General features: G+C 45.7%; 2 protein-coding genes across 2 annotated transcripts; one reads left to right on the top strand and one right to left on the bottom strand.

Annotated features, from left to right (window-relative positions):
• Window positions 1-1,961: 1,961 nt before the first annotated feature.
• On the bottom strand, window positions 1,962-6,930 carry slc2a6 (solute carrier family 2 member 6). The gene is made up of 8 exons (XM_071912259.2): window positions 6,550-6,930; window positions 5,208-5,479; window positions 4,866-4,962; window positions 4,559-4,658; window positions 3,527-3,720; window positions 3,260-3,435; window positions 2,847-3,148; window positions 1,962-2,545 (listed from the first exon to the last, which is right to left on the bottom strand). Exons 1-8 carry the CDS (start codon window positions 6,640-6,642, stop codon window positions 2,241-2,243), a joined length of 1,539 nt encoding a protein of 512 aa, XP_071768360.2. The 5' UTR covers window positions 6,643-6,930; the 3' UTR covers window positions 1,962-2,240.
• Window positions 6,931-7,232: 302 nt separating this feature from the next.
• On the top strand, window positions 7,233-14,351 carry ptx4 (pentraxin 4, long). Its single transcript, XM_078284414.1, has 5 exons — window positions 7,233-7,243; window positions 8,834-9,032; window positions 10,204-10,382; window positions 10,708-11,915; window positions 13,633-14,351. Exons 1-5 carry the CDS (start codon window positions 7,233-7,235, stop codon window positions 14,349-14,351), a joined length of 2,316 nt encoding a protein of 771 aa, XP_078140540.1.
• The last annotated feature ends 913 nt before the right edge of the window (window positions 14,352-15,264 follow it).

Raw genomic sequence — 15,264 nt, 5'->3', positions numbered from 1 at the left:
CAGACTGGATGAAGGGCTGACAGGTTTCCAGAGCTGGAACAGACGGCAGGAGTCAGGACGGGATCTGGACAAAGAGGCAAGAGTGAGTAGGTAGAATGCAGGACGGGACTGCAAACAGACTAAACGGCTAGAAGGTGACTAACAGAGTGAACTGAGTTGACAATCTGACGATGAGTGGATGAAGAGCTGGGGTAGATATACTGTGGCTGATGAGATGATGAACAGCAGGTGAGCAGACTGGAAACGAGCTGATAGCAGACTGGTGTGTGGAACGAGCTGAGCCGGGAGCCAGGGGCAGGAGGTAGGGAGACCACGCCCACGCCAAGACACAAACAAAACATAGAGAGAGACAGACAGAGGGAAACACTGGGAACACAGGGAGTACGGCCACGGCCGTAACACTGATCAACATCACACACGCCAGGAAAGCTGTTCTGTATCTGACCCCTGACCTTTGACCTCTCTGTGTTGGGGGGCAGGCAAATGAGAATTTTCCCTCCATAGATCAATAAATGATTAGGTCATATTATATAGTGAAATGTTTCAGTGTACATCTGTTAACAGAGTTGAAGATGTCGGTTAAACAGTCAGAAATTAAATGTTAATCTCCAAAACACAACATGTCATGTGGCTGCATTGCATTCTGGTCTATTGAGGCTTCTGTGGGTGGAGAAATTGGTCTCTCTGCCTCTTCTATGATGGATTTCTGTATGATTATTGAACATTGGTGCAAAGTGTTTTTGGGTGGATTTCTCCTTTAAATATTGCAAGACATCCACCCATTCTGTACAGGCTCCCTAGTTCCCTACAGGGATCAATAAAGCAAGCTTACACTATATAGGTGTTGTATATGTGTATGTGTATGTGTATGTAAAGAGCCTAATGATTTAACACGCCTAATTAAAGACTCCTGCAGTAATAATCATAAAAGCATGCATGTCATTCTCCTTTTGTCGCCCGCCAACTATACATTCGCTGCTCATGTAAGGTGCGGCTGGAGAGATCAAAGGGGAGAAACGTAGGAGAGGTGGATTCAGCTGACTCACACACGCACACACACACACACACACACACACACACACACACATTACCTGGAAATCATGACACCTGTGGTCTCAATCTCAGGTGTGTCTTCCAGGCCACACCCTCTTTTAGAAATCACTGAATAGAATAGATGCCACCTTGCTGTCAATCACGCATCCTACATCCCCCCCACCACACACACACACACACACACACACACACACACCTCAACAACCCCCCCCCACCCCCCTCCTCCTTCCTCTCTTATTCTCTGATCCTCACATCAAGAGAGAATATCATCCATTCTTGTTTTCTCATTTTAAAGATTACATGTGTGTTGTTACTGGAGGACAGGGAAGATGGGAGAGAGCGAGGCGGTGACGTGCATCACAGGCCGTGAGTCAGACTCAAACCTGCGACGCTGACAGCACGCGGCGGCATGCAACCCGGCCTGCTGAGCCACCGGGACGCGTCACCGCTTCCGGTCATCCCTTTTAAGGACAGAGAAGATGATAAACCTGTTTTTTTGTTTCAGAGACAGCTGGGAACCTGTTTATTCACATGTTTTATATGCCTACAAGGGTCTATATACAGTACATTTGTGTAGACATGTGATTGTTTTCTGCATTATATATGTATAATATTTAACAATTACAGCGACAGTTACAAGTAGATTTCTTCACAGTACTGGACACACTGTTTGATTGACAGGTGATCTCTGGGAAGTGCGGTGCAGAAACACCACAGGAATGAGCGCTGAGCAACAAAGAGGTTGCCAAAAAGTAGAATAAAGTAGAGTAAAGAGTAGCAAAACGGAAATTTATTTATATGAAAGTGTCACTATTATTTTGTCACGATCATTACTTTAATGTAAAAACTGAGGAGAGATGGTGACCTGCTCCTTTATTGGATGACAGTATAAATTATAGCAGATGAGAATGAATTCATAGTAGTAGTAGTAGTAGTAGTTTATTAATCCCCTGAGCTCAACCCAGTACAGGACTAGAGGCAGTCACAAAGGTCCATCAGTCTTCAGTTAGTAGTAGTAGATATCATAGTAGATACTGAGTAAAAAAATCGAACTTAAAAATCTATCTTCAGCCACATATGCAGGCCTGTTTGTAGCGCTACATCACATGACCAACTCATTTTCGATCAAAATGTCAGAGGAACGGTTCATCCTTAGTGCAGAGCGGAATGACGCTCAGCAGCGCCGCCTACTGGCTGATGGTGAAAGTGCGTCCCGTCCTGAAGTAGTTCTCGATCTCCTCCAGCGAGCGGCCGCGAGTCTCCGGCACGCAGACGGCCGTGAACAGCAGGCAGAACACGCACACCACGGTGAAACCCAGGAAGGGCACGTACAGGCCGAACCTGTCCACCAGGTGCGTGAAGGTGTGTGTGAGCATGAAGGCCGTCAACCAGCTGACGGCCACGCACAGCCCCGAGGCCACGCCCCTGGCAACCAAGGGCAGGACCTCTGACATCAGCAGCCACGTGATTGGCCCCCAGCCCATGGCGTAACCTAGGAGACAACCAACATCAAGCATCAAGACAAAACTAACACAGGTATAGCAGGTAGTTTATTAATGTTGTGGTCCTGTGTTCATTTTACTCACAAGCCTTTTTACTCACAAGCCCCTTTTGTTTACAAGCCATGGTTTGCTTGTAATTGGGCAGATTTAACCTAAACCAACCAAATACAAAAGTACAATAAAGTAGACTTTCCCATTCTGGTTCAGACCAAAGAAAACAAACTGTAGGTGTGATCGCATCCTCAGGCAAAACATGGAGTTTTAGCAAAATGTGTCGATTTCAACACTCACCAAATATAAAGACCATGGTGCTGATGAGAGGGATGAGGCTTGCTGCAGTTTGGTGGCCGGCGTCCAAAGCGTGTCCAAGTGCATCGTGGGGGTTGTAGTCCAGCGTCAGCCCAGTGAGGTTGTGAGGGGAGGGGGGCAGAGGGCAGGGTGTGGCGTGGGAGTTGAGGGTCAGAGTCAGAGTGGACAGGAACATCAGCAGGCTTGAGGTGTACAGCAGAGCTCTGCGTCCCGCCTTGTCCATCAAACTGGCTGCCACGGCGACGGAGAAGAGGCGGACCGCCCCCACAAGTGCAGCATCATACCTGACACACACATGACATCATCACTCTGTTGAGCTTGTGGCGTGAACCTCTTCACAAAGCTGAATAGAATAGAATAGAAGAGAATAGAATAGAATAGACCACTCCTCCTACCTGGGCTCTATGGAGACTTTGCTCTTGGCGAAGATGGGCTCCAGGTAGACCAGAATGGGAGTGATGCCCGTCATCTGCTGCAGGAAACGCATCACTACCGAGATGATGATTGGCCGGTAGTAGACGGGCTTGGCCAGCTCCGACCACGTGACTTTACCCTGTGTGTTGATGCTGTGCTGCATCAGGAAGACACACACATAAATGAACACATACACACACACATAGGTCAGTGTATTTAACATATGATAGCGGCTGTTTGCCTCTCACCTGCATAGTGCTGAGCTCGACGTGTGTGTGGTAGCGTTTGCCCCTCAGCCAGCGGAGGGCCTTCTCGGCCTTCTGGTGTTGGCCCAGGGAGAGCAGCCTCCTGGGGGACTGGGGCATCAGCGCCAGCAGGGCCACCATCAGCAATGCCGGCACCTCCCCCGCCACCGCCAGCCACCGCCACGGCACCACCAGGCCTGTACGATACACACACGAGGAATGTACACACACACACATAAGGATACGTGCATGGAAACACACGTGCACACATGTGAAAACCCACACATGAATTCAAAGCACATGTGCTTTCTTGGGCACATGTTGGTTTTCACATGTGAATCTTTTTTTTTTTTTTTTTCATGTTATATTCTGACATCACATGTGACAGTTTTTTTTTTACTTCATATGTGAAAATTTCAATTCATAGGTGAAAAGTGTTTTTATAACATGTCAACATTTTTCCACATTTTCACCTGCCATTATGACAATTTGTTTCACATGTGAAAACTGAATTTCACATCCAAAGAGGCAATTCACAGGTGAAAATGTCATTTTCACTGGGGAAATGGGAAAGTTCACACGTTCACATATTAAAACAACAACATGTGTCCAAAAAACACACGTGCTGTGAATTCACATGTGGTTTTTCACATGACTGTTTTGTAAGGGTGGCTGAACTCAAGTCAAGTTCATTTATTTTTATAGTCTGTCATCAGAAGCAAGTAACTCCTTTGTAGCTGCACTGGAAATATAATGTCATGTCATCAACATTTTGCCTGTTATTCCCAGGAATAAGAAAAATAAACCACCAAACGACAAAATGAGCCCAGAAATGCAAGCTACATCACTGATAGCTATGTTTGAGTGTTTTTGGGTGGATTTTTCCTTTAACCAGACAGCCTCAGGTTTGATCCCTGCAGCAGCAAATGTGTCCAAAGTGTCCTTGGGCAAGACACTGAAGCAGCTTGCCATTGTAAATGTAACTTTCAGTAAAGGTGTTAAGGTGTTTATGTAACAGTAATGACTGGTTCCTACCCAGAGCGTAGAGTGCCAAGGCTCCAAACACAGCGGTGATCTGAGGGCAGGAGCCCAGAGCTCCTCGCACTGCTGGGTGGGAGATCTCTGAGATGTAAACCTGTGACACACACACACACACACACACACACACACACACACGCAGATACACATAAATGCACACGCACTTGTGAATTCAGGCAGGGTCACCTATACACATACACACATTATCATCATCATTGTCATAATCATCTTCTGCATTATCATTGCCCACATCGTGATATCGCCCAGGTGGAAGGCAGTAATATCCGTAAGCGTGGTAACCTACAGGTATGGATGCGGCGGTCATCCCCCCGGCAACGCCTGTTAGGAAACGCCCCACATGGAGCATCCACCTGTCCACGGCCCCGCCCAGCAGCATGTACCTGAGACACACACACACACACACACACACACACACAGTGATTACTGTAAATTTCAGTGTAGTAATCAAGATATCTAATGGTTTGTCTAATGGTTTGCTTGGTAAGTTTTAAGACTGTAAAGTCTGTCACACTCGCTTGAGAACTGAGCAGATGAGTCTGTTAGCAAACTGTCAAAACTCAACTGAAAGCTAAGTTAGCGACGAGGCTAACGTAGCTTTGCCGTTACCGAGGCAACACACACCCACCCGATAGTGGAGGGCACCGCTGACGTCATGATGCTCAGCTTCCGTCCAATCACGTCGTTGAGCAGCATGGCTCCCAGCCCGCCGGCTGCCGCTCCCAGGGCGTAGATCGAGCCGAACCAGGCGGCCTGCTCCGTGTCCATCCAGAGCCGAGGGTCGGTGGTGGAGGTCTGCAGCTGGGGCAGGACGGGGGAGGGGTAGACCAGGGAGTATCCGAAGCTGAAGTTCCCCAGGACGGCCGAGAAGACGGCCAGGAACAGCCTGGAGTTACTGATCTAGGGTGATGGGGGGGAGGGGGGGGGGGAATGGTTTTTGAGTCACTTTTGGTTCAGGCAATTTTGACCTTGTTTCTCTGCCTGTCATTTTGATTTGATTTTGATTCTGATTACAGTAAATCACGTTTGAACTGTATTCCTGCCTCTGTGTCTGCGTTTGAGTCCTCTCAGATCCCTGACAATTACTAATATTTTGAGATGGAGAATTTTCAGCACTAATCTAGCAGCATTGAGGGTGTCAGAGTGTGTTGAAAGTAGGTTTGGGGCCAAGTCGCATTCAATTCTGTCCATTCAAAATTTGTTTCCTTCACAACTAAAGTAATAATCCCCATTATTTTCAACCTATAGCCAGTTCATGAAAGCATTACATTTTTTGTTTTATATTTCTGGCACCAGGAAATACTATAGGAGGAGATACTGGGTAGTTAGCATGAGCAGTGATAGCCATCATGGCTGAACAGACAAAGAAAAGAGAAACTCAAACTGCATCAACAGAAAATCCAAGCTCCGCCCACACTGTTTGATTGACATGTGATCTGTGGGAAGGGCAGTGTAGACACCACAGTGATGAGCGCTTAGCAACAAAGATGTCACCAAAATCAAAAAACAAGAAACTTGAGGATTACCACTTTAAAACTGCATATTCTCTAATATGGAATATTGCTTCATTTATCCTTATTTCCTTTTCACTTGAGATCGCAAATTCTAGGCAGGTTGTTCTCCTGTTTTACTGACAGTTACAGACTTTTAACCACAGGCCCTATGTGCATTTTAGCCAGTGTGAACTGTCTTTTCTGCGCTCCACTATCGCCTTTAGATTCGGTTTTCCAATCTTGGCAGTCAATTCCAATTGGGTAATGATCATTAACTGTTCAGGCACCGAGCCAAATCAATTCAGCATGTAAAGTGAATCTGCAATCCATTAACTAGTGATGGAGAATTAATTCTTTCCTCTTCATATTAGCTCAAATGCTTATATAGGAAATTCACAGACTAAAAATGATAAGCTTTTGAGTTTTTAAAACACACATTTAAGCAGTGATTTAAAATGAAAGTGAAATGTTTCCAACCTGGGATTCAGCTGAGGTGGGTCGTCTGTCCAGCAGTGGAGTCTCCTCATCTTCACCTGCAGCAGGAGGCTGCACAGCAGTCTGATCACTCATACTAGCGTTTCTCAATGGTGTCAGTACTTAACTAATCTGTGTCAGCGTCGGTAATGTTCGTTCTCCTCAGGAAGGAAAAATGATTTCCTGAGTCAAAAATCGTTCTATCCACCAAGTCTGCCAAAGTTCATCCTGTATTAATGGAGCGAAAAAACAAGAGTAAGGTGATCCTGGTAGATATCAGCACTTCTATAGCTGACAGGCTTTACTGCCCTAACAGCATCTGTGTGTTCTTCCTCATAGGCTAGGAATCACTTGAAAAAGAAAAGCTCATTACGGCTAAATTGGTCAAAATAAAGCTTAAATATAAAGTTTAACCCAGTTAAAAACAGTTATATCTACCACACTGAAGCAATAAACTTGATCATCACAGACAGCATGGCCACGACTGTCCAGGTTGACACAATGAAACTGAAAGAAGCTAGTCATGCAAATGTCATGCAATCATAGTGAAACTAGAGGCTCTGTTTACATTTGATTTTCACAACTGCTGTGAAATTGAATGAAGATTAGGGCATTTTTTTAAAATGTGTATACGTTCTTGAATAAGCTGCATTCTGTAGGTTTAGGAGCCTTGTTCCTTTGTGAGAATGGCAGTCAAGTAATTTAGTGTGCTATTACTAGCCTGTTTGAATAAAGTATTATAGAAGAGGAGTTTTGATTAAAAGTGCCAAAGTGTCATGTGACCTGACAAAAAAATCCAATTCCACTTCTACAATTACAAGATTATTACAAGAACTTGTGTTGAAATGAGGGTTAGATTGATATATCAGTTTGCCGATATTGGCCTTTTATTAAATATCAGATATCCAATCACTCTCCATACTTTGCAGAATAGTATAGAGTAATAGAGATTTTACAGTCCAGTGCAAATGAAACCAAAGTGTCGCAATCTGTGTTTTCTGGTCAGGGGCAGAAAGCAGAAGAGAAGCAGGGCAGGGTGAGCGTCATTATTCCTGGATTGAGCCATTCATAAAGAAAGCAGAAGAGAAGAAGAGTCACACAACACATCAGGCTGCTTCTCTCAGCCCACGCATCATGAGATTTACAGAGGAGAGGACTATAGTTCATTGGTTTCCAAGCTTAGCTCCGCTTCCCCCGCTCCCCTACAAACACACACACACAAGTACACTAATATACTCCCACACACATGAACACACACACACACACACACACACACACACACAGTGCAGAAACTCAGAGCGTTTAACACCAAAGATAAAGATATAATCATTAAAAAAATAGGAATCTTGCACATTACCACTTTAAAGTCAGTAAAAGCAGACTTCAATGGGATTTGCTTTTGTTTTTATACTGCAGTTAACATCTTAAAAAGATTGGACATCAATTGGTGGATAATTTTGATATTTTTGTCTCTGATCACTTTGCATCACATTTTATGCGGCCGTGTGTGTATTTGGAGCTCCACTAGAAGGGGTTGTGCATGCATAGTAGTTGGGACAAACCTGTTAATCTATGATATCACAATGATTAACATCTCTATTGAAAATCACTATAAATATATATATATATAAATATATCCTGTATGGGCCTAATGTTCAAAGATGCTGTAGTAAATTATATTCTAACCTATTAAATGGTATGTTGTGTTATGTTATCAGGTAGGCATTGTAATTTTGATTTTTTTTTAAAATTCTTAATCACGAAAGGATATGAAACAAAATCTATTTATGTTTTAGCTGCCAAAGACCATATTATTGTATCATACAGTTGCAAACTTTGTAAGCGGCAGGAAACATGATTAATGGGGCTTCTCTCTCTCTCCCCATTCTCTCCCTCCTTGTGTGTTTGTGTAGGAGTGGGGGGGGGGGGGGGAGAGAGAGAGAGAGAGAGAGAGAGAGAGTGAGAGAGAGAGAGAGAGAGAGAGAGAGAGAGTGAGAGAGAGAGAGAGAGAGAGAGAGAGAGAGAGAGTACCTGTTAAATCCATCTGTATTGCCTCTTCGCTCCCTGATGGCAACCGATGTTGTGGAAAATGGAAAGTGTGTTCTTTTCTTGGCGTGTGGGTGTGCTTTTGTGTGTTGTGTGTGTGCAAGCATGCATGTGTTTATTGAGTGTGTGCATGTTTGTGTATATGTGTGGCTTTTTGTGTGTGTATGCATGTGTGTGTCTATCAAGCCCAGCCCAGCTTAGCTATGTCCTTTCTCTCTTGTATTTGTTCCCTCACCTCCAGACCTCCAGACGGGGACCCAGACCCCCAGCTCCCTGTATCCCAGCCCCGCTGCACCATGGTCAGCCTCAGGCCCAGCCAGTGGCCCCTGATCTTGGTTCACATGCTTCTGCTGCAGCTTCAGATGTTTCAAGTCCAGGGAGGAGCTCACCTGGAGCTGAGGACCCCCGCACACCAGAAACTACGACGGCTCGACGAACAGGTCAGTGTTGAGTCAGACTGTGTGTGTGTTAGTGTGTTTGTGTGTGTGTGTGTGTGTGTGTTGGTCGCCTTTCATTACTTTGGAGAATACCGTGTTTTAAGTTCTGCTGAAAATCAGTTGAAGTAGGCTACACTTTATACTCCAGCACAGTGTGTCAGGGTCTGTCTGTTACAACTGTTGATGTGATAGCTTCCTATTAACATTATAAACCATTAACATAATACTAATATGCAGCTAATAGTGTAATAATCCTGCTTAAGTAATACATTTCCCATTAATGTAATGTTTCTCCTGTTAACAGGCTAATAATTATTACATTATTGGGTTTTATTACATTAACAGGAAGGTTGAAAATTTTCATTTTGAAAATTTAAATAACCAAACTGATAATGTAATCATCAAAGTGTATACATATTCATCCTTTTTAAAATATTCATAGCATCTTAGACAGCTGTGTACTGAGTTTTGACTGTTATTTCATTTTCAGGTCAGTTATTACATTTTTGAACACTGGAAATTTCAACCTCCCTGTTAATGAAATAAAACCCAATAATGTAATAATTATCACATTAACAGGAAATTAATTTACATTTATTACATATTATTAATTACATTAATAGTAGGCAACTTTTATTACAATAAAGGGAAATGTATTATGTTAACAGACTCCTCAACAAAGGCACAGCACCCTGCTGGATCAGTAAATGAAAGATGAACAATGTTTTCGAATGCCCTTATAATAGAAATGCAATGTACATTCATAGTTAAAGACAGTAGAAGTAGTGTGATTTCAGGTGGTATAAACAGTTATACTCAAAATTATATTTGCATTGGACTGACCATATTTGAAGAGTTCATTTCCGATATGCTACATTACATTCATCATTCTAAGGAATTAAATTACCCACTAAGCTACAAAAACTACCAGAATTTGTTTTAGTTGTGTGCTATCAGTCATTTTGCAAGAGTGGGTCGCACTTTTTTCAAATGGTGGAAATCTCATTTTGGAACAAAACTCAACATTTGCAACGATGATGACTATTCAAGAAAAAAATTCCAAAAGAGTCATGTACATTTTTTCATCTGGAGGCTTGAAGTATTTTCCTAACCTTCAAATCGGTTACAAAACAGCTGCATAAAGGCTCGTGAAAACACATTTCTTCTCTCTCAGTTCCAGCAGTTCCAGGCGCTGACCCAGGCCCGTTTGGACATGCTGGCCCTGAACCAGAACCGAAACTCCTCCGGAGGGCTGGAGAGCCGGGTTCAGGTCCTGGCCGACCAGTACCACCGCATCTCACAGGACATGGAACGTCTCGAGCAGACCACGACACAGGAGATGGAGGCTCTCAGGTTAGGGCCAGGGAACGAATGGTCGATAATGATCAATAGTCCTTGCACCAATGTCATTGAGACAAATCCCTGTATGTTCATTGTATTTGGTGAATAAAAGGATTCCGGAAAGTAGAGAGCAGAGGAGAACAGAGTTAAGCGGAGGAGAGGAGGTGAGGTAAGAAGTAAGTCCAACAGGGCTTAGATCCTCTTAAAGAGACCATCACACAGGAGATAGAATAGAACAGAATAGAATGTGCACTTACTGAAATTATGGACTGAGAGGAAATTAGACTTCTCTATCTTTAACTTGACAAAATTGCTGTCATCATCCCCAACCTCCCAGGGAGTGGAGCAGAAAACTGGAGAAGAAGAGTAAGCGGATGGAGGGTCGTCTGGCCTTGTTGGAGAGGAACCTGAGGGACTACATCCGCCGTCACACCCAGAAACAGAAGCCTGACCTGGGTCAGGACTTCTCCAACCTCACCCTGGAGCTCCAGAGCCAGGAAGAGAGGCTGGTCTTCCTCGAAGCCCAGCGGGATGAGCTGCTGATCGGGCTGAAAGGGCTGCAGGACTCCCTGAAAAACCAGGAGCTCCGCGTGAACCGGATGGAGGGGAGGCTTGGTGAGGTCCTGCAGGGGAATGGAGGCGGGTATGGCAGGGGGTCAGGGAGGACAAGGGACCCCATCACCTCCAACGTTACACCCCAGGAATACTATGAACCACGCAGGAGGAACCAAACTCCTAGAGGAGGGAGACCTGGGAGGATTCTGGATAGACAGACCCAACCCAGGCCTCAAGATACCAGCTATTCCCAGTCTACTAGCCATTCGCAGGCCCCACCTGAGCACAGGTCCCCCCTTCACCCCTATCAACACCAGGCTCAACCCACACCAAACCAGCCTAAACGCTCCAAGGCCCAGTCCTTTAACAAGATGCTAAGACCCCAGCCAGAAACTCAGCCCCAACCGAATCTTGAGCCACAGACCCAGTTCCAGGATCCTAACCGTAAACCCCAGTCCGCTGACTTCCGGCCCCAGCCTGAGCCCTATCAGCCCCAACAACAGCAGCGTCCCCAGATCCAGACACAGCCCTACCCGTCCCAACAGGAGCACCCCTCCCAGCTCCAGTCCCAGCCTCACCAGTCTGTGCCGTATCTTCCGTCCCAGATTCAGCCTCAGGGCCAGCATCCCTCCCAATCCCATACCTATCCTCAGACAAACCCCCAGTCCCAAGGCCCGAGTTACCCCTCTCGGTCCAAACACTATTACCAGCCCCAGTCCCAGGCTCAACCCCAGCCCAAACCCACCGAAGACAGACGGATGAGGACCAGGCTGAGGACTCCGCCACCCCAGCCCACCCAGCCGCAGTTGTATCCCAACCTGAAGCCGCAGCTCCAGTCTGAGTCTTACCGGCCCCAAGCAAACAAGTGGAGGGGAGGGGAGGAGGAAGGAAGGGATGCGACGGCAGAGACTTCAGAGGTCCAGAACATTCTCCAGCTTCCTGTGAGGCAGAAGATCCCAGCATGGCCAGTTCCCAAGAAGGACGCAACCAGTAAGTTAAACTCATTACATCCATGCAAACCTCTTAAATCTGAAATGGAATCTGGTCGGATAAGCGAGAAACGTGTTCTTGGAAAAGTGTTTTTTTTCTCCCACAATTTTGATTATAATTACTGGTCATTATAACCTCAATAATGCTCTCCTCAGAAATGTTGCAACATGTAAAAGGTTATGTACAGATACAGATGACATTAAGAGGATTCCTTTTCAAACACAGACCTGTCTTTCTTTCGACAGATAATCTTGAGATCCAAAGTGCCTCAGGTTTCTAGTTCGTATTCAACAGAAAACGGAAATCAACTGTTATCTAACTGCCAACTCCAAATCCCTCACCCTCTCATTTAAGCTCTCTTTTTTGTCTGTACAGTATCTATTTCCTCACTCCCTCTCTCCCTCTGGTGCTTCTGTTGGCTGGTAGATGAGATAAACAGATATCTTTACAGCTCAACTTTCATAGCTGACGTAACACAGTCACAGATGAGAGAGAGCGGAGGGAGTAAGGACGGAGGAAGAACGACAGAACGGGGTAGAGACATGAGCATGAGACAGAGAGAGAGAGACACAGAGAGAGAGAGAGAGAGATGGAGAGAGAGAGAGAGAGAGAGAGAGAGAGAGAGAGAGAGAGAGAGAGAGAGAGAGAGAGAGAGAGTGTTGATGGGTACAATGAGGGTGGATCATCTGGGAGTTTAATGTTCAGTTCTGCTCCCATCTGAAGAATCCATTTACTGTTTCTCCATTCATGCTGAATAACATTAACAAACCATCTCAGATCTGGTATTCTCTAAAAACTATTTTCACAGTACTCACCATTATGTAGTGGAACTGCTATAAAAATAATCTATTGGCAAAGGGGGGGAAATACCTTGCAAATCAAACAAAGATAATTTTGTATTGTGATTATTTGTATCTTGTTTGTGAATGATCCTCTGTAGTTTAACCAGCTGGGTATTTCTTATAAACTGTCTTTATGATTCATTTGTACATTCAAATATTTGCGCAAATGTCTCGTCAAACTGTTTGTTGTTTACACTGCGAACCAACTGCTGCCTTTTGTACAGAAGGACTGTTTTGCTGTCAGCTGATATTCCTCCCTGGTACTCGGAAATAAAGACTTCACTGTCTCATTGACAGGGTCACTCTCCTGGCACAAGTCCCAGAGAGCCAGTCTGGACAGTCTCCCCCCGCCAGTCAGCCAGTAAACCAGCCAACAAACCAGTCAGTCAGGCACCCAGTTTCCCAGACAGTTCAGTCAACTCGTCAGGCCTTCGGAAATAGTGATGACACTGCTCTGTTTTCATGATTTAGTGCCCTGTTTTACTGCCATGTCCAAGGCCAAAGACGTCTAAAGGAACAAGACTCCTAGACATCAGCTGGGTTTTGTTATTGTGGCTGTATGCATAACCCGTTTGTGTGTGTATGTGTGTGTGTGTGGGTGTGTGTGTGGGTGTGGGTGTGGGGGGGCATTGTATTTCCTTTAACCATGAGTTGTCACCATAAATCAAAGTCTTTCAGAAGGCATGCAATTTCAATTGTGTCTTGTTTTTTTTTTTTATGACACACCTGCAATGTAGTGTCCTATTTTTGCTGTCAGTTTTTATTATCAATTTCCAGTATTTCAGAGAACTACATTGTGTCTGCCTTTGATGGGTTTTATCAGATTTAATTTATTCTCTCTCTCTCTCTCTCTCTCTCTCTCTCTCTCTCTTCAGTCTGTAATGTGGACTCCATGCTGTTCTTCCCCTCTGCTTCGGTGGAGAACTACGTCACCTTCTCCCTGAGCTTCCCCGACCTTCCCGAACTCTCGGTGTGCCTGTGGCTGCGCGTGGAGGCCGGACACCTCGGCACGCTGCTCTCCTACGCCACCGACGACAACGACAACCAGCTCGTCCTGTACGGACGCGACGCCTCGGTCTCCTCTTCCTCACCTCCCTCACTTTTAACACAATCCTCCTCCTCAGCCTCTTCCTCTGCATTCTCACCTTCTTCTTCCTCTTCCCCCTCCCTGGACTTTGTCGTCGGCGACCCCGTCTATCGGCGTCTCGCGGTGGCCTCGCTCCTTGACGGTCGCTGGCACCACCTGTGCGTCCTCTGGTCCTCCATCCAGGGTCGCTTCTGGCACTACGCCGACCGACGCCTCGCCTCCTCGGGCTCCAACTTCCAGAAGGGCTGGGAGGTTCCCGGGGGCGGCTCGGTGGTGCTGGGGCAGGAGCAGGACACGGTGGGCGGAGGGTTCGACCCGGCGGAGGGTTTCGCCGGGCGGGTGGCGGGGTTCAGGGTGTGGGACCGCGTGCTGAGCCCCTCGGAGGTGGAGGGGGTGGCGGAAGGGAGGGGGGTGCCCAGAGGGGTGGTGCTTGGCATGGAGGATATAAAGGAGGTGCACGGTGAGGTGCAGCAGGTGGCATGTGAGTGTTTGGAGCACTGTGTCTGAGAAAGCTATGGAGGAGTCGAATGAAGAGTTTCATTCCAAAACAGAAAAATAATAATAAGATACTTTATTGATTCCTGTAGGGATATTCTGTCTTACTCCACCATTAGCCTGGTAAGACCATCCTGATCACGTGACCTCACATTCTGTTTCGCTCCACGGATCAGTCTGGACTTGGGCGTGGGCGGGAGTACTTGCTTTGACAGACAAACTCCTTCGAAAACGTCTTTTCCGCCGAGAAACTCCGCTAGTGCATACTCTTGTTCTTGTTTAATTGTTGTTATTGAGTCTATTTCTGCAATAACTGCACTTATGGCTGTGTTTACTCTACTAACGTTAACGTTACCGCTCGTTGCTTCGGGAGACGCCATTACTGTTTTGCCAGCGGCGGCTTGTATTTCACGTCATCAACTACGACGCAGTCCCTGATTGGCCCGGTTACGTCATCAACTACGACGCAGTCCCTGATTGGCCCGGTTACATTGTAATTTCAGGAAATCAATGTGGGCGGCTAGAAGTCCAGACTGATCCGTGGAGCGAAACAGAATGTGAGGTCACATGATCAGGATGGTCTTACTAGGCTACTCCACCATGGATTTTTTACACTCTGAGAGTTAAAGGTCCCATATTGTGTAAAACAGGATTTCCCCTTGCCTCTTTGATTATAAAGGAGTTGGATGGTCTATCTAAACATGGTGAAAGTATTAAAACGCATGGTCGCCAACTAAATCCACACAATCCATATTAGAAAAGCAAGCCTCTAAACGAGCCGTTTGGACTTCCGTAACTTTGTGGCGTCACAAAGGTTCGCTCATTATCATTTTTGTAAGAAATAATAGACCAACAAAGTGTTTTTTTCAAAGCGGTTGAGCGGTTGTCATTGTTTATTACCGGAGAGTTTTCCCTACCTGTAGCT

The sequence above is a fragment of the Centroberyx gerrardi genome, chromosome 7, assembly GCF_048128805.1.
Source record: "Centroberyx gerrardi isolate f3 chromosome 7, fCenGer3.hap1.cur.20231027, whole genome shotgun sequence".
NCBI classification, from domain to species: domain Eukaryota; kingdom Metazoa; phylum Chordata; class Actinopteri; order Beryciformes; family Berycidae; genus Centroberyx; species Centroberyx gerrardi.
This window is presented reverse-complemented; position numbering and strand designations above follow the sequence as displayed.

Coding starts and splice junctions, on each gene's coding strand:
- slc2a6 (XM_071912259.2), bottom strand. CDS start 6,642: ATGAGTGATCAGACTGCTGTGCAGCCTCCTGCTGCAGGTGAAGATGAG. Junction 5,480..6,549: donor CCACCTCAGCTGAATCCCAG/GTTGGAAACATT, acceptor CCATCACCCTAG/ATCAGTAACTCCAGGCTGTT. Junction 2,546..2,846: donor CACCATGGTCTTTATATTTG/GTGAGTGTTGAA, acceptor GTTGTCTCCTAG/GTTACGCCATGGGCTGGGGG.
- ptx4 (XM_078284414.1), top strand. Junction 9,033..10,203: donor TACGACGGCTCGACGAACAG/GTCAGTGTTGAG, acceptor CTTCTCTCTCAG/TTCCAGCAGTTCCAGGCGCT. Junction 11,916..13,632: donor TCCCAAGAAGGACGCAACCA/GTAAGTTAAACT, acceptor CTCTCTCTTCAG/TCTGTAATGTGGACTCCATG.